Source organism: Schistocerca cancellata, chromosome 7 (assembly GCF_023864275.1).
Source record: "Schistocerca cancellata isolate TAMUIC-IGC-003103 chromosome 7, iqSchCanc2.1, whole genome shotgun sequence".
Classification (NCBI taxonomy): domain Eukaryota; kingdom Metazoa; phylum Arthropoda; class Insecta; order Orthoptera; family Acrididae; genus Schistocerca; species Schistocerca cancellata.
The window spans coordinates 450,216,931-450,235,197 of record NC_064632.1 but is presented as its reverse complement, the minus strand read 5'-3'; the positions used below and the strand labels follow the sequence as shown (position 1 = coordinate 450,235,197).

Here is an 18,267-nt window from a genome sequence, read left to right as displayed (position 1 = left end):
TTTAGTTCAGTATCTACCTGTAATCCTCATGGTTCTGCTGTCGCTGCACTCATGAGCAAGGTATTCAACGTAAAAGATGTGGTTTCACATAGTGCTCCTTTTCAGTTTCAATTTATTGCTCGTAACATGTAATTTTACATGTATGTGCATTTTCAACTATGTGTAAAGTTTTTACAATTACATTTTTGTAAACAAGGGGTAAAGAAATTAATTTACTGTGTTCTTTTCACTACTCTGTGAAAAAAGACAGATTTTATTGTTCCTAAAAATGTTGTTAATATGTAACTACTTGAATGATACAATAACTTTAATGGTTGTGCATGTAAAGGTGGAATACACAGTACATAACTGATAAGCTGTCACATTTATCACTATTGCTTGCATCTTTATTTTATGTTTTCTGAGTTTGCAGTGTTTGTTGATGGTAGAAGAATCTTTAGCAAGAATCTGCTGTTGAGCATCACATTCTGTCGCTTTGGGGGAACTTACTTCTCAAGTAATTACCAAGCAAGGCGGTAAAGTGGTTTAGGCTATTCTCTAATGGCTACCCTGTAAAAGTTTATATTCAGAAATAAAATCAAACAATGGAAAATCCAGGATGGAATGTAACAATAACAGGGAAGGAAAGTTGCTACTCACCATATAGAGGAGATGCTGAGTCACGATAGGTACAACAAAAAGATTCACACAACTGTAGCTTTCGGCCATTAAGGCCTTTGTCAGCATTAGACACACACACACACACACACACACACACTACTTGCACAAACGTCTGCAGTCTCAGAAAGCTGAAACCACACTGCGAGCAGCAGCACCAGTGAATAACACACACACACACACACACACACACACACACACACACACACACACTCTCTACTTGCACAAACGTCTGCAGTCTCAGAAAGCTGAAACCACACTGCGAGCAGCAGCACCAGTGAATATTGGGAGTGGCGACTGGGTGGGGGTAAGGAGGAGGCTGAGGCTGGGAGGGGGAGGGATAGTATGGTGGGAGTGGCGAACAGTGAAGTGTTGCAGGAAAGAAGGTGTGGAGGGGGGAGGGGGTAAGTAGCGGAAAGGAGAGAAATAAAAAGAAATTAAAAGACTGGGTGCGGCGGTGAAATGATGGCTGTGTAGTGCTGGAATGGGAACAGGGAGGGGGCTGGATGGGTGAGGACAGTGACTAACGAAGGTTGAGGCCAGGAGGGTTACGGGAACGTAGAATGTATTGCAGGGAAAGTTCCCACCTGCGCAATTCTGAAAAGCTGGTGTTGGTGGGAAGGATCCATATGGCACAGGCTGTGAAGCAGTCATTGAGATGAGGGATATCATGTTTGGCAGCGTGTTCAGCAACAGGGTGGCCCACTTGTTTTTTGGCCACAGTTTGTCGGTGGCCGTTCATGCAGACAGATAGCTTGTTGGTTGTCATGCCTATATAGAATGCAGCACAGTGGTTGCAGCTTAGCTTGTAAATCCTATGACTGGTTTCACAGGTAGCCCTGCGTTTGATGGGATAGGTGATGTTAGTGACCGAACTGGAGTAGGTGATGGTAGGAGGATGTATGGGACAGGTCTTGCATCTAGGTCTATTATAGGGGTATGAGCCATGAGGTAAGGGATTGGGAACAGGGGTTGTGTAGGTTCGGTGGACGGCGGAATACCATGGTAGGAGGGGTGGGGAGGATAGTGGGCAGGACATTTCTCATTTCAGGGCACGATGAGAGGTAATCAAAGCCCTGTCGGAGAATGTAATTCAGTTCCTCCAGTCAACTCCGCAAACGTAATTCACACACACAACTGCAGTCTCAGGCAACTGAAACCACCCATGTTAGTAAGTAATTTGTGTGTGATTTGATTGACAGGTGAGCTGTATGAGCAAAATGGAAGAATCTACAAGACTCCTACAGGAAATATCCAAAATTCATAAAAGAAGGCACAGGTTCAGCCAAGAAATATCAGAATTGCCCATTGGCAGATAAGTTGGACTTTTTTGTGACACACCTCACTACATCCTACATCATCAAATGTTGAAGAGTCAGAATAATCATTACTTGACATTGAGTGTTGAGAGATAGAAGCATCGAATGAACCAACAGTGTCAGCTCTCCTTTGGCAAATAAGCCAAAATGAAAAAATTAAGGAAGCTTTAGCTGCAGTCCCAAAGAAGAGTGAAGCATGAGTTCTACCAAATAGGTGACTTATTTTTGAGCTGTTCACATTCATTCAAGCTGTTCACATTTTGCACACAAACTCATTTAAAAATCCGCTGGCTCAGTTATGTGGAGGTAGTGAACTTGCAGCATTAAACAATGCAACATCACTGCAGCTGTCCCTTGCATTGCTTCCATCATCCAACTCAGTGATGACACAATGTAGTACTGATACTGGATCATCAAATGATGTCACCATACGGAGCAAGATGGTGCAGTGGTTAGCACATAGGACCCGTATTCTGGAAGACGACAGTTAAAACCAGCCAACCAGCCAATGTGATTTCCCTAAATTGCTTCATGCAGATGCCAGGGTGGTTCCTTTAAAAGGGCACAGCCAATTTCCTTACCCACCCTTCCCTAATCCGAGCTTGTGCCCCATCTCTAATCACCTTGTTATCAATGGGATCTCCTCCTCCCCCTCCCCCTCCTCCTCCTCTTGATATTACCATTGAAATCTTGGAACCAGGGGGATCTTCCAATGACTTTTCTAGTGCCAGAGAAATGTACAAGAAGGCGAAAGTTATTTTCAATGTAGATGACAAAGCTCACAATTGTTTGTAGACAGTGTTGATAATATTTTTCCATTTATATCTTATTTATCTAGTTCCATGTTTATGATTATTAATAGTTTTGAAAATATGTAAGTATTGATATAAATCTTGTGGTATTGAAAGTGCCTGTAAAATAAAGTAAAATTATAGTAAATGATGTATATCATAAATAATATTCTTCCAAACAGTGATAGTAGAATCAGTTGACATCATAAATAATGTGATTACTTAATACAGTCTTTGCTTTGAACCCAAGAGTGTTCCCTAGTTCATTTCATTTTTTTCCGATTTTCAGTTGAATGAGTATGTGTAAAGTTTCAAATAGTTTGTGAGGCATTCAAAAATAACTGAAGAACCAGTCTTCACAGTTCCTTGAAAAGACAGTGAAATTCACCATGATATTTTTGTTTATTGTTAATATCATGTACAGACTTTCTTCACTTCCTTGAAGCGGAAGCAAATAAAAGCAAATTAATCATCATTAGAACTGCTACTCTTGTTAACTGAACACCAGCTGACTCACTCACAACAAGCACCATTCGACAACTGTATCACAGTGTCCTGCTCATGTTCTGTTTGAATGCAGTCAATCATTATGGGGGACCGGGCATTCCGACCACAAGAGAAGCCTGCTCTCTGTTTTACTGGGCCTTACAAGCTCATTTCCTGTAACAGTTTCACTTTTATGTAGATTTCTATTGGCAAAAGTTATAGATCTGTGTCCAACTTACCATCTACAATCATCTCTTGGAATAAATGTGCTCCAAATCCTCTGTCACTGTTATCACTCTTAATTCGTAAGATAATATGGTAAGAAATCCAGAAGTAATGTCCAAGCTAGTCATGAATTTAATAGTGTCAAGCTTTTGAAGTAACTCATTAGTATTTTCAGATTAATTAATTCCCTCACCAAAAATTTGTTTAAATGTCTACGATCAATAAATAGTCATTCTCCCTGATCTTTCTTTGAAACAACAAAAGGAGTGTTGTTGTACTCATTACAACCTCTCTGTGTTATAACCAACTTTCCATTTTCTACAACTTCATTTTCTGAAAATGGTACACCATATAGCTTAATAATAAATTATTCATGGGGTTTTAACTTTAATTTGCATTCATAGTTTCTGACTTTCCCCCATTGAGTATGTCATAATATTCTCATAAGCAGTTCTCTTCCGTGAAATCATCATTGTTCTCAAAGTATCCCTTTCTTTAGCATCAGCAACTTCCTGGTTTGTTTGTTGCTGTTTGTACTACATTATTCTGAACAATTAATGTAGCCTTAGAGAAATTATTCTTTTAGAATCAGTAAAGACTTGTTTTCTATTGAACCAATTAAATCCCAGTTCAGCTTTCACTATCCTATTTGTTCTCAAAGTAGTGTTTTCATTCAAGTGTGGTATTAATAGACAATCTTTTGAGAGTTTTACATTGCCAATAGTAAATGATAAAAGTATTTGTTTCTTCAGATCCTTACTATATCTCCCAGTAGCTCCCCATATTTTAACCCCCATTACAGACATTTCAACAAAATCTGGGCTGTTTTTAATTTTGATCCTCAGTTTTTCATAAATGGATTACCGGTATTACAAAGCAGTTAACACCCCCCCCGCCCCCCCCTCTCCTTCCGGTTACCAGCTTGGAAGTTTGGATGTAGGTATAAGGACTTTCCTGTAACTTGCATTCATTTCTGTCATCCCCTTCATACGACAGATCATTTTCAGTTTCTCTGAAATCCCTACTTTCTGTCCTGTATTTTTATGGGTGCCTCCCATTCCATATAAAATGCATTTATAGCCATATCTGATCCCCTTTGTAGTCACAGTTTTCAGTGGCAAAATTGACACCGTGAATCCTGCAGGGCTGTCCATAAATCTGTAGAGTATGAGGGGGTGGAGAACTCTTCTGAACAGCACATTCCAAGGCATCCCAGATATGATCAATAATGTTTGTTCTTGGGAGTTTGGTGGCAAGTGGAAGTGTTTAAACTCAGAAGAGTGTTTCTGAAGCCACTCTGTAGCAATTGTGATGTGTGGGGTGTTACATTTTCCTGCTGGGAATTACCCATGTCAGTCAGAATGCACAATGAACATGAATGGATGTATGTGATCAGACAGGATACTTCGGTAGCTCAGTTGGTAGAGCACTTGCCCGCGAAAGGCAAAGGTCCCGAGTTCGAGTCTCGGTCGGGCACACAGTTTTAATCTGCCAGGAAGTTTCATATCAGCGCACACTCCGCTGCAGAGTGAAAATCTCATTCTGGAATAATAATTATGATCAGTTCTGCATAGATAAGTTAAGGGTAATGAGATAATGGAAGTGAAAGTGACTGCCTAGATTTAAATGTTGTAATTGGTGATTGACGATTATGTACTTGGGGTGAAAAGATTTTATCATTCAACTGTAATACACTGAAGTGCCAAAGACACTGGTGACATGTATGTAAGTATCCTGTCTGATCACATACATCCATTCATGTTCATTGTGCATTCTGACTGACATGGGTAATTCCCAGCAGGAAAATGTAACACCCCACACATCACAATTGCTACAGAGTGGCTTCAGAAACACTCTTCTGAGTTTAAACACTTCCACTTGCCACCAAACTCCCAAGAACAAACATTATTGATCATATCTGGGATGCCTTGGAATGTGCTGTTCAGAAGAGTTCTCCACCCCCTCATACTCTACAGATTTATGGACAGCCCTGCAGGATTCACGGTGTCAATTTTGCCACTGAAAACTGTGACTACAAAGGGGATCAGATATGGCTATAAATGCATTTTATATGGAATGGGAGGCACCCATAAAAATACAGGACAGAAAGTAGGGATTTCAGAGAAACTGAAAATGATCTGTCGTATGAAGGGGATGACAGAAATGAATGCAAGTTACAGGAAAGTCCTTATACCTACATCCAAACTTCCAAGCTGGTAACCGGAAGGAGAGGGGGGGGCGGGGGGGGTGTTAACTGCTTTGTAATACCGGTAATCCATTTATGAAAAACTGAGGATCAAAATTAAAAACAGCCCAGATTTTGTTGAAATGTCTGTAATGGGGGTTAAAATATGGGGAGCTACTGGGAGATATAGTAAGGATCTGAAGAAACAAATACTTTTATCATTTACTATTGGCAATGTAAAACTCTCAAAAGATTGTCTATTAATACCACACTTGAATGAAAACACTACTTTGAGAACAAATAGGATAGTGAAAGCTGAACTGGGATTTAATTGGTTCAATAGAAAACAAGTCTTTACTGATTCTAAAAGAATAATTTCTCTAAGGCTACATTAATTGTTCAGAATAATGTAGTACAAACAGCAACAAACAAACCAGGAAGTTGCTGATGCTAAAGAAAGGGATACTTTGAGAACAATGATGATTTCACGGAAGAGAACTGCTTATGAGAATATTATGACATACTCAATGGGGGAAAGTCAGAAACTATGAATGCAAATTAAAGTTAAAACCCCATGAATAATTTATTATTAAGCTATATGGTGTACCATTTTCAGAAAATGAAGTTGTAGAAAATGGAAAGTTGGTTATAACACAGAGAGGTTGTAATGAGTACAACAACACTCCTTTTGTTGTTTCAAAGAAAGATCAGGGAGAATGACTATTTATTGATCGTAGACATTTAAACAAATTTTTGGTGAGGGAATTAATTAATCTGAAAATACTAATGAGTTACTTCAAAAGCTTGACACTATTAAATTCATGACTAGCTTGGACATTACTTCTGGATTTCTTACCATATTATCTTACGAATTAAGAGTGATAACAGTGACAGAGGATTTGGAGCACATTTATTCCAAGAGATGATTGTAGATGGTAAGTTGGACACAGATCTATAACTTTTGCCAATAGAAATCTACATAAAAGTGAAACTGTTACAGGAAATGAGCTTGTAAGGCCCAGTAAAACAGAGAGCAGGCTTCTCTTGTGGTCGGAATGCCCGGTCCCCCATAATGATTGACTGCATTCAAACAGAACATGAGCAGGACACTGTGATACAGTTGTCGAATGGTGCTTGTTGTGAGTGAGTCAGCTGGTGTTCAGTTAACAAGAGTAGCAGTTCTAATGATGATTAATTTGCTTTTATTTGCTTCCGCTTCAAGGAAGTGAAGAAAGTTGTACTAAATTTGGGTGAAAATATCACAGAGCTTACATGAAATTTTGCAACCCTCATGTTATCCCTTGTATGCTAAAATCTTGAGGTTTTTTGTATCTCAGACTCAAATTTTCTGTAGTCTGACTTCATTTTTAGGGAACTAAAATGTGTCCACTTATTGTGCAATTACCATACCTTTAAATGTGCAGAGTAACACAAGTTCCTCACCAGTAAACGTGATAAAATGTGAAGGTGCTGTGTCATGTGAACTAGTTGTTGAATGAGTTATGTAATATGCTGTTATCTTGCAGTGCACTGAATCCAGTGGCTATTCACAAGCTCCAGCAACCAGCTGCTGGTGAGGTGGATTTTCCAGCATTGCTAGGAGCAGCACATTTGACATATAATAAAAGATGGTGCCAAAGCTGGAGGATGTGACATTCTTTAATGGGCATAAAATGCCTATTGTTGGGCTAGGAACATTTCAGGTGAGGTGACTGATGTTTGTTTTGAAACTCATTGCTGCAAGAGAGAAATTCCAGTAAAATAGAAGCTTTTTGATGGGTTGTCTTTGAGGCATAAAATTTCAGTAAATGTTTGTTTGAAACTCGAGTATACCAAGATTTGTCAGTCCTTATTTCTGATTTATTCTCTGTAGAAAATTAGAGTATTTGTTTTGAGTTGTTAATATATGACATGCCATAAGTTATGGAACAATTACAAAAATACATTACATCCCAGTTACCTATAAATAATATAATACAAATGGAGGGATAATCTACTCCTCTTTTCTTTAATACTAAAAAACACTTATTTTGAAGAATTTTTCTGTGTCTTGTAAGTAAAGGAAGTGCAACATGATAGGTTCAGTTTGTCATAATTCTTGTTGTGACTTATTTTAGGTTGTTTTAGTTATAACTGTTTTTAGGTTTCCTTCAGATTAGTTATGGATAAGATAAAATTTTGTGGAATTAATGTTGTTATGCAATTGATATGTTGCCAGTTTCTGTAGCTATTGGCTGAATGCAGTGTGAAGTAAAGTTACCTATGAGCAAAAAGCTAAATGAGTTTTGCAGAATATTGAGATACTTATTACATGTAATAAATTATCTGTTGTAGTATCCAATTGATTTCTCCACTTTCATTCTGAAATGATGAGTGAACTAGCTTTTATAGGTTGTAGCATAAACAGTGTTCCTTCTGAACGGTGTATTCAAGCACAGCATCAATAGAGTTATTTACTCACAAAATTTATCAACAGTTCATCGAATTTTGACAGTAATAGAGATATCCAACTGTGTGAAACTAGAAATGAAACTTATCTACTCTTTCTTCTAGTGTATCTAACTTGGGTATGGAAAGGAGTGCAGTGCTCAACTATAAAACCAATTGATAATCTGCCCACTAAAATAAAACTCTGACAGTTGGCAGAACTGTTTTAAAATGTTGCTGTATTACATGTCAGAGGGTACCCAGTACCACTACTAGTCATTTCCTTTCCTGTTCCACACACAAATAGAGCGGGGTAAAAAGACTGACTGTATACCTCCGTATGAGCCCTAATTTCTCGTATCTTTTCTGTGTGGTCCTTACGTTGACAGCAGTGGAATTGTTCTGCAGTCAGCTTCAAATGCTGCTTCTCTAAATTTTTTCAATAGTATTCCTGTACAAGAACTTTGCCTTACCTCTAGGGATTCCCATTTGAGTTCCTGAAGTATCTCTGTAACATTTCCATGTTGCTTGAACCTACCAGTAACAAATTTAGCAGTCTGCCTCTGAATTTCTTCGATGTCTTCCTTTAATCTGTTCCAATCACTCAAGCAGTACTCAAGAGTAAGTCACACTAACATCCTATATGTTGCCTGATTTATGGATGAATCACACTTCCCAAACTCTCCCAATAAACCAAAGTCAACCATTCACCATCCCTACCACATTCCTCACATACTGCAGCAAGCTGATGTTAGGGATATTGATCTGTAATTTTCAGGTCCATTGTTTTGCCCTTCTTATACACAGGAGTCACTTGCGCTTTTTTCCAGTCGCTTAGGACTTTGCACTGTGTGAGAGATTTGGGATAAATGCAAGTTAGGTAAGGGGCCAGTGCTTTAGAGTACTGTTTGTAAAACCATATTGGGATTCAATCCGGAGCTGGCAACTGACTTGTTTTCAGCTTATTACTTATGCTTGTTACTACGTCGTCCATATGGGTGTCTGTTCAGTGGTCAAATGATGGTATGTTTGTATGACTCTCCTGTGTTAACGATTTGTTAAACATGAAAAATAAAACTTTGGCATTTATTTTGTTATCTTCAACTGCCACCCAGACTGGTTAACGAGTGACTGGAGGGAAGCCCGAGACCCACTTAGCAATTTTACATAGGACTTAATTTTTCTTGGGTCTGCCAGATCTTTTGCTAAGGTATGGCCGTGGTGGTTACAGTATGTTATGCATATAGATCTTTTCACAGGCACATGAATCTTACTAACCTTTGCTTGTTGTTATTCACACGTTCTATTTTGAAGCAAGAGTGCAACAGCCTCTGCTTCCTCAGCATTTTCCAAATTTCACTGTTGAACCATGGTGGGTCTTTCTGTCCTTAATCCACTTACAAGGCACATAATTCTCCTGACCACAATTTACAATATGTATAATTCCTCTATGTCCATCTTATTGGAAATAAGTGGTGTCAATTCATTGTCTTGAGTGAGGTGCTAACAACTGCTCATCTGCTCTTTTTAGCAGAAACACTCTTCTATCCTTCTTGACTGATTTATTAATTTTCATAATCATAGTTGCTATAATGAGTGAGGTGCTAACAACTGCTCATCTGCTCTTTTTAGCAGAAACACTCTTCTAGACAGATTATTAATTTTCATAGTCATAGTTGCTATAATAAAATTATGATCACTAACCCTGTTAATAAGTTCTGGCCTATTTGTAGCTACGACATCTAAGATATTTTCATTGTGTGTGGGCTGCCAAACTGGCTGCTAAAGACAGTTTTTAGAAAATTTGTTGAAAGTGCTTCACATGATTGGCTGTCTGTACTCGCCACAGTGAATCCATAGATATCTCAGTCTGCACTCACACCTGCAACTACTGTAATATTACTTACAAACACCTCAAGACATTCTTCAAATGTCTTTAGAACTACCACAGTGGAATCAGGTGGCCAGTAAAAACATCCAACAATTAACTTGGTTTTACCTAGACCTGTTATATGAGACCAGTTGACTTCACTGTGAGCTCAACTTCAACCTCAAGAGAGAGAATACTTTTGTCAACTGGCAATGAAAGGTTCCCCTCCTGTGGCCTCTAATATGTTTTCCAATATTTGTTCCATGACTCGCTAAATATCTCAGAGCATTCCACTTTGGGTTTCAGCTTACTATCTGTGGGAGTGACGGAAACTTGGTGCACTTGCTCAGAAGACTTCAAATAATACATATGTAATGTTTCACGTTCATAGCATTGTTTTTGGCTGAGAAAAAAGTGCATTACTTTCTGGGCAACCCTCATTCTTCAGCATCCCACATTGTTCCACATTGATTATTGTAGATGATTACCTTCACCTTCAGTCTACTTTTCATTATTACTGAATTGTGATCCGAGTCTATATCTGCTCCTTGGTACACCCTGCAATCCAGTGTATCTGGTTTTGTAATCTCTGACCATGATGTAATGCAGCTGGAATTTTCCTTCTTGTGATTTTTGAACTGTATGTTCACCATTAGTACTTGAAATTTATCGCAGAACTCAATTACTCTTTCTCCTCTCTCATACCTGTTTCCAATCCCATATTCTCCCGCAACTCTTTTCAGCCTTGGGAATTAAAAGGTGTCACAGGGAGCCATGTCCAGTGAACGGGGTAGCTGAGGCAACATAACTGTTTTGTTTTTTTTTTGCGAAAAAGTCACGAACAAGCATTGAGTTGTGAGTAGGAGCGTTATTGTGATGCAATTTCCATGAATGGTTTTGCCACATTTCTGGTTGTTTTCTTCAAATTTATTGCTGGAAATGGCACTTAACTTCCTGGTAGTACTCCTTATTGATTGTACAACCATTAAGCAGGAACTCTTGATACATTATCCCATTATAATGGAAGAAAACATAAGAACCTTCACATGTGATTGAACTTGTTGAATTTATTTATTTTACCTTTGACCTTCTGGCAGTTGCCATTGGGACAGTTGGGCATTCGTTTGGAAGTCATTCCCATTTTTCATCACCTGTTATAACCTCCTTTAGAAGTTATGGATCATTGTCGACTTTGTTCTACAATTCCTGAGCAACGTCTACATGGTGTTGTGTTTGGTCAAAACTGAACATTTTTAGAGCAAAATTTCAAAATTTGCTGTACACATTTCATGACCCAAAAAATTGCTTTGCATGAGCCAGAGGATATGCTGGTATCATCAGCAATCTCTCTGACAGTGATTCTGCTTTTTTTTTTCTTTTTTCTTTTTTTTTCCCCCAATCAGTAATTGATGTGCTATGATGTCCTGGGTGGTCATCATCTTCAGCATCTTCATGACCCTCTTTGAAACATTTATACCACTTGTAAACTCTTGTCTTACTCGTAGTGGACTTGCCAAAAGGTCCCATCAACATTTCGAATGTGATGCTGCAGTTTATTCCATTTTCAAAGCAAAATTTACTGCACATTCTTTGAGACATCTTTTTTTAAAGTAAAAATTTGCTGAACACTCAAAAACCTTTTCAGTTGCCAACAATAAAATATATATTTAAAGAATATATATTCAAAGCAGCTGAAAACGCAAACATACTTGTGCACCAACAAGATTTTAAAAAATGAAAATTTGATGTATAAAGCCTACAAAATTCAAAAATTCCCATTACATTTTTTGACCATGCCTCATGTTTTGGACTAAATTCAGTAGCAGTTCATAACCACACACTCATAATTATCTCCCAAAAGGCTCATTTGCAAGATTTTTTTGCTTTTATTATTGTATGCTCTCACCCATGCCAGTTTACACTATTAATTATGGTACACTATATTGTATTACTTCAAAAATTTAGAAGAAAAGCAAAATGATTTTGAGTATCAAAGAAACAGTCTTTTATAATGCTGCAGAGACAAAGAAGAAGATATCTAACTAGGTGTATTTTTATTTATGGATCTATCAAATAATATCAGCTTAAAGAATGACCAATTCATAGTGCATGAAATAATTTTTTTTTTAAACACAAGAACTGGTGTCATCGCACTGTTTTAAAGATACTCTTTTGGTGTACTGTGAAACAACAAATGTTTGATCATTATGAAATAAATGAAATTCGGCAATAGACAATTCATGATGGAATGTAACGATATTATAAAAAGGATAATTGGTGCTCACCATGTAGCAGGGACACTTGAGTTACAGATAGGCCTCTTTGTGACTCAGTATCTCCACTATATAAAAAAATTAAATTGTAACTCTTTATACATCAAGATATGGTAACATACAATGAAGGCATTAAGTAATGAAACGAGATGTTGCTGGAGTACTACCTAATATATTGCAGGTTTACAGGTTAACTATTCCATTTTTCACCATCCAGTATTGGTGATAAATTATTTACCACACAACAGAAGGTCACTTTTATTTCAGCAATTTTTGCTGTATATAGGGACAGAGTTTTTGGAACAGTAGTACTAGAAAATGGGCATTAACACAACATGTTGGTTGTGCAAAGTAAAATAAATCTCCAATTTTGGCTGACAATACTAAGTACAGAACAGGATACTATTTCAAAATTAGTTTTCCTTGTAGAACCAAATCATATAATTATCAAGTTAGATATGACTATTATTCATTGATGATGTACACGAAGTTCAGCAGTATCTGTGAATAATACTTAAAAAATGCAATTTGACTGATTACTATATTTATCTTCTGTGCTATCTGGATTTTGGCTTTTATGCCATTCTCAAGTACAATGCTAAAATTTTCTGGATCATTATTACTTCATATCTATTAAGGCAGTCTAAAGTAGCTTTGAAATGCCCTAACAGATATGAAATAATAATGATCTAACTACTTGCAGCATTGTACTTGAGAATGGCATAAAAACCGAAATCTGAATAATATGGAAGATAAATATAGTATTACACAGTCAAATAGTGGTTTACTTTTTTTAAAAAAATATTGCATGACTGCAGGCTCAACACCGTCTAAAACTGTTTGGTAATAGATATATTCAACATATTTACCTGTGCCTTTGCCCACATATATATGAGTCATAAGTATTGTGAATAGACACATATGCATGAATCTCTGCTGTGTTACACCGTATGAATCCATAGAGGATGTTAAATTTATCTGTGGTGTTCAGCCATGTGGGATGATCTTGGTCCCAAAACATGTTGCAAAAAACTTTGGTTCACTGTAGTGCACATTATTGCGACCTGTTTGACACTTTGAACAGCACAAATAAGACACAAATTGTGTTTCATACTTTTAAAGTATTACAATTGAACTAAATACAGAAAAGAAGTACCAGAATATTTTTGTAAAAAAATTTTACATATCGCACATTCTCATCCCCATCCCTAGGACTAGTGGGTTGCTAATGCCCACACTACTTTTATATGAAAAATTTGTTGTATGTTTACCAAATTTTGTTGAAATAGTGTCATAAAAATAATCAAGAAACATTTAAATCTCTTGCCTAATTTACCTCTCCCCTCCCCCCCTCACTCCATTTCTCTCACTGTTTATCCAACTGTTTCATCACATACTGTCCCTCATCCAAGTGCCTTGTCACAACCTGTCCTGCTTCCACCTGTGCCCTCATAAGATGCCCCCTTCCACCTTCACCCCCACAACCTGTCCATATTCCTCCTCTTGCCCCACAACCTGTCCTCCTTCCACCTGCCTCCTCACACCCTCTCCCATTTCCACCTCACACCCAAACCCTTTTTCACATGTCTCCTCACAGCCTCTTTCATTTTCACCTGCCCACTATCCTACTCCATCTTCCACCTGTCTCCTACACCACCCCCTTCTCTCTGGTTGTCGCCCCCATTCCCTTCTCTCTGTCTCTCCTCCACCCCCTTCTCTCTGTCTCTCCTCCACCCACTTCTCTCTTTCTCTCTGTCTATCTCCTCCAACCCCCCCCCCCCCCTCCCTTGTATGTCTCCTGCATCCCCCTCTCTCTGTTGGTCTCCTACACCCCTTCTCTGTCAGACTCCTACACCCCCTCTCTCCAGACTCCTACACCCCACCTCTTTGTTGAACTCCTATACCCCCTTCTGTCTCTGTCTCGTCCACCCCCTCTATGTGTCCGTCTTGTCCACTCCCTCTCTGTGTCCATCTCATCCACCCCCTCCCTTTGTCCATCTTGTCCACTCCCACTCCCTGTCAGTCTCATCTGCCCCTCCCCCTTCTCCCTGTCAGTCTCTCCCACACCCCCCTTCCTGTTGGTCTTGTGCCTCCCCTACCTGTCAGTCTCGTCTGCCCTCCCCCTCCCTGTCTGTCTCATATGACCTCCCCCTCCCTATCAGTCTCATCCACACCTCCTTGTCAGTCTCTTCCACCCCACTCCCTGTTGGTTTTCTCCACCATCCTGCTCCCTTTCAGTCACCTCCACCAGACCCTTCCTGTCAGTCTCCTCCAACCCCCTCTCTGACAGGTCTCTGCACCCTCTCTGTCTCTCTCTATCTGTCTCCTCAACCCTCCATCTCTGTGTCTGTCTCCTCCTCCCTCCATCTCTCTCTGTGTCTGTCTCCTCCTCCCTCCATCTCTCTGTATGTCCAACTCCTCCCCCCTGTATCCTTCTTCTGGCATCCCATCTTCACATCATCCTCAGTGGAAGGAGTGGTATTTACCACCATAATGTGATTTTCCAGACAGCAAGTGATATGTGTACCAAGTTTGATTGAAACTGATCCTGTAGTTTAGAAGGACCTTCATTTTTATAATACAATAGCATTTTATCCATGGCCTGGTCCACATATACGTATGGCATATATATTGCACACATTTCTTCTTTCCGATTGTCTCTGTCCATTTCCTCCTTCCCCTCTTGATCTATCTCCTCCTCTACCTCCTCTCTGTCCATCTCCTCGTCCACTTCCTCTCTGCCCATATCCTCCTCTTGCGTCTCTGTCAATCTTCTTCTCCCCTCCTTGCCAATCTCCTATGTCACCTCCACCTCAGTGGGAACTAGGTAGTTGTTATGCGCACAATGCTTTTTTCCAGAGTTTAAGTGGTAGGAGTGCCAAGTTTGGTTAAAATTGACCCAGTGGTTTAGGTAGAGATGCGGAAAACACACACACACACACACACACACACACACACACACACACACACACACACAGGGAATTGTGGCTTGACAATTCATGAGACAAGATTAAACATTAAGGACTGTGGGTGATGTACGACTCAGCTAGGATTATGGCCAAACATAGTCATAATATTGGACCTTACATGTCTGCTAAACTCGCTGCAAAGTATATTCACGTGGAGTAATTCCAAAATTCCAATTAACAATGAATCCAATATGTGAACTATTTAATGTCCTTGATATCAGAACACAGAATTATCTTAACCTTCTTTCCCTAAATTTTCTCTTAACACTGTGTACTGAATGTTTATTACATTGATAACTACTCTATAGCCATGTAAAATATAGATGTTATATATGTGAACTGACTATGCCTGCAGTCAAACCAACTCTTAACAGAAACTAAACATTTTCATTACATTAATGAAAGGCTCAATTACGAAGTGGCAAGATTTGGCCATCAGTTAAAACATCATGGTGACCAGCAACAGGGGAGTGTATTGTCTCAAAGGCATTATCTTGTAAGCTTCGCATGAAATAGAAAACAGACAAAACTGTGTGACAAAACTCAGGAATGGAAGATATGAATGTTACCATCATTATTTGTCGCATAACACTCCCTGTTGTATTATGGAATTATCTTCTGGGGTAATGCATCTAAAGTAATCAACTGTCCGTTCAGCACAAGTGAGCAGTAAGAATATTGGGGCAATCAGATAATCACACACCTTGTAGAAGCATTTTTAAAGATCTTGGCATTCTTACACTTACTTCCCTATTCATTTACTTTTTAATGGTTATTGTTGATGGTAATAAAAATCAGTTTCAGAGTAAATGTGATTTGCTGCCACAATACAAGACACAAATAATTTTCATGTAGACTTTGACATCTTGTCCAGGGTTCAGAATGGAGTAACGGACTCTGCTGGGAAGATATTCAACAAGTTCCTATCTAACATAAAACAAGGAATTGGGAATCTCTATCAGTCCTAAAGAAAATTAATAACATACCTCATTAGCCGCTCTTCATACATACTATCTGAATGTGCAGCTCTAGGGATTGTAAATTTCTATTACCTACATGACAAGTGGCTGCGGTAGTTATAAAGCTGTAAGACAAGTAATAAATAGAACCTAGTGTTTATATATACAAAAAATATGTTCTTTGAAAATTACAATTGTAATCAAGTAAATGTTAAGCTGATAACAGCAGTTATATAACAAACAGCAGTTACATAATAAAACTAAGGAGGTGGAAGCTGTTTTCAAAGTAGTATCTTTCTTTCTGATTTACTCAGTTAAATTTAGGCAGCATAAGTGTGAATAGCATTAAGTTGCATAGTGATAGTTCATTGTTAACTTAGTATAAATACTAAGTTTCTTTGATGTCTTCGTCTCCTGTCAGTATATGCTTTGACTTGTCCCACATCCCTGAAGGTTCTCCTTTATAGGATCTACAGAAATGATGAACTAATGAGTCAGTGAGTGAATGAATGAATAAATAAATAAATATAAAGAGGAGTTAATGTACTTAAACACTATAAGGTGTGATCAAAAAGTTTGTGGAGCACATATGCAACATAGTGTGACTACGATGTGGGTATATAAGCACTGACATGTAGGCAAGGGATTAATGTGTCATTTATATCTTCCTGATGTGAACTATAGCAATGTTATTACCAAATACCTCCAAACAGGACATACATGCTGTTATTCTGTTCTTGGCTGCTGAATTACAAACACCAGTAGACATACCCATACTTTGTAGAATGAAGAATGTGTACGGGGTGTATAGGGTGTGCAGTCAAGGCGAAACATCCAGGAAAACTATGACGAGAGATGCTGCTGCTTCATGATTATGCACATCCCCATATCACAAATGGTGTAACCCATAAATTATGCCAATTCAACTGAGAGACAATTGAGCACCCGCCTTATAGCCCAGATCTCTCCCCATGCAATTTTAACCTCTTTGGTCTCTGGAAAAAGGCATTGAAAGGTCAACCATTCCTGTTGGATGAGAATGTGCAGTAGGCATTTATGGACAGCTTCACACAGTAGGATACGAAGCTTTACCAAACAGGTATCTTCAATTTAGTGCATTGGTGGGATGATTGCCACAATACTGATAGTGATTTTACCTGATTGGCATACCAATTGTAGATTGGGGCTTCAAATGTAAACTTTTTGATCACCCCTTGCAGTTATATTGTTAGCAGATTGGAACCCATTGTTATTGTAGTAATATTGAATCCAGTTCATTTTTTACAGTCGTCTAAAGGTGAAGTTGGACGTGCTGTTGATATTGCGTTGGAAACAGGCTACAGGCACATTGATACAGCTTACATGTATGGAAATGAAGCAGAAATAGGGCAAGCTTTAAAGAAATGGCTTGATTCGGGGAAACTGAAACGTGAAGATCTTTTTATTGTAACTAAGGTGAGTAGTTGGCTTTACAGCTTCTTGTACTAGTTTAGATTGTGGCATGTATGCTTGTGGCATGTATGCCTCCGTGTGTATGCTGAGGTGTGGTGCATAATTTGCCCTTTTCAATGTGATGCTCCTACATGACCTGCAATGACAGCAACTCTGAACTCCTTCAAACTCATTCTGTCTTTTGCAGTTGCTTTGCTGAAGATTTTGCTGGAATTGACTACATTATTGTGCAGTGCCACCATTTCATTGTCATTATTATTGTCACTATTGGAGCTTACTGATTTCTGATAACTTTGCAGTTCATTCAGTAGCTGATATTGCATTTATTGGTCAGATGATCAGCATGCAGAATCCATGATTCCATTAGTGAGGAACAGAGGAGGTGGTTCAGCCATACATGATTATCCTGGTTGGTTTGAAAGCGATGCCCAATAATGTTTTCCAATGCACAGAATATATTTTTAAAGACATATCAACACATACCATCAAGAGAACCTGAAGCGCTCTGAATGATATAGTCATCAAATAGGAAATGACTTACAGACAGAAAAGCACATGATAAGCTAGATCTACAGTGGTAATCTGAAATGCAGGACAGACAAGTAATGTGTACTGTCCAACAACCAAGCCTTGGAAGTGAACACTAGAGTTCAG

General features: G+C 38.6%; 1 protein-coding gene across 9 annotated transcripts in view; it reads left to right on the top strand.

Moving 5' to 3' along the window:
- Positions 1 to 18,267, top strand: part of LOC126092469 (1,5-anhydro-D-fructose reductase-like) — a 142,498-nt gene that overhangs the window by 38,883 nt on the left and 85,348 nt on the right. For 4 of the 9 annotated variants that reach the window (XM_049908077.1, XM_049908076.1, XM_049908072.1 and 1 more), the window contains exons 2-3: positions 7,190 to 7,366; positions 17,449 to 17,616. The exons of 4 other annotated variants lie outside the window; for them this stretch is intronic. In XM_049908077.1, the coding sequence (XP_049764034.1) occupies positions 7,292 to 7,366; positions 17,449 to 17,616 (243 nt within the window). In that variant the 5' untranslated portion in view covers positions 7,190 to 7,291. The remainder of the gene's footprint in view (positions 1 to 7,189; positions 7,367 to 17,448; positions 17,617 to 18,267) is intronic. One more of the 9 variants, XM_049908075.1, reaches the window with a different exon arrangement.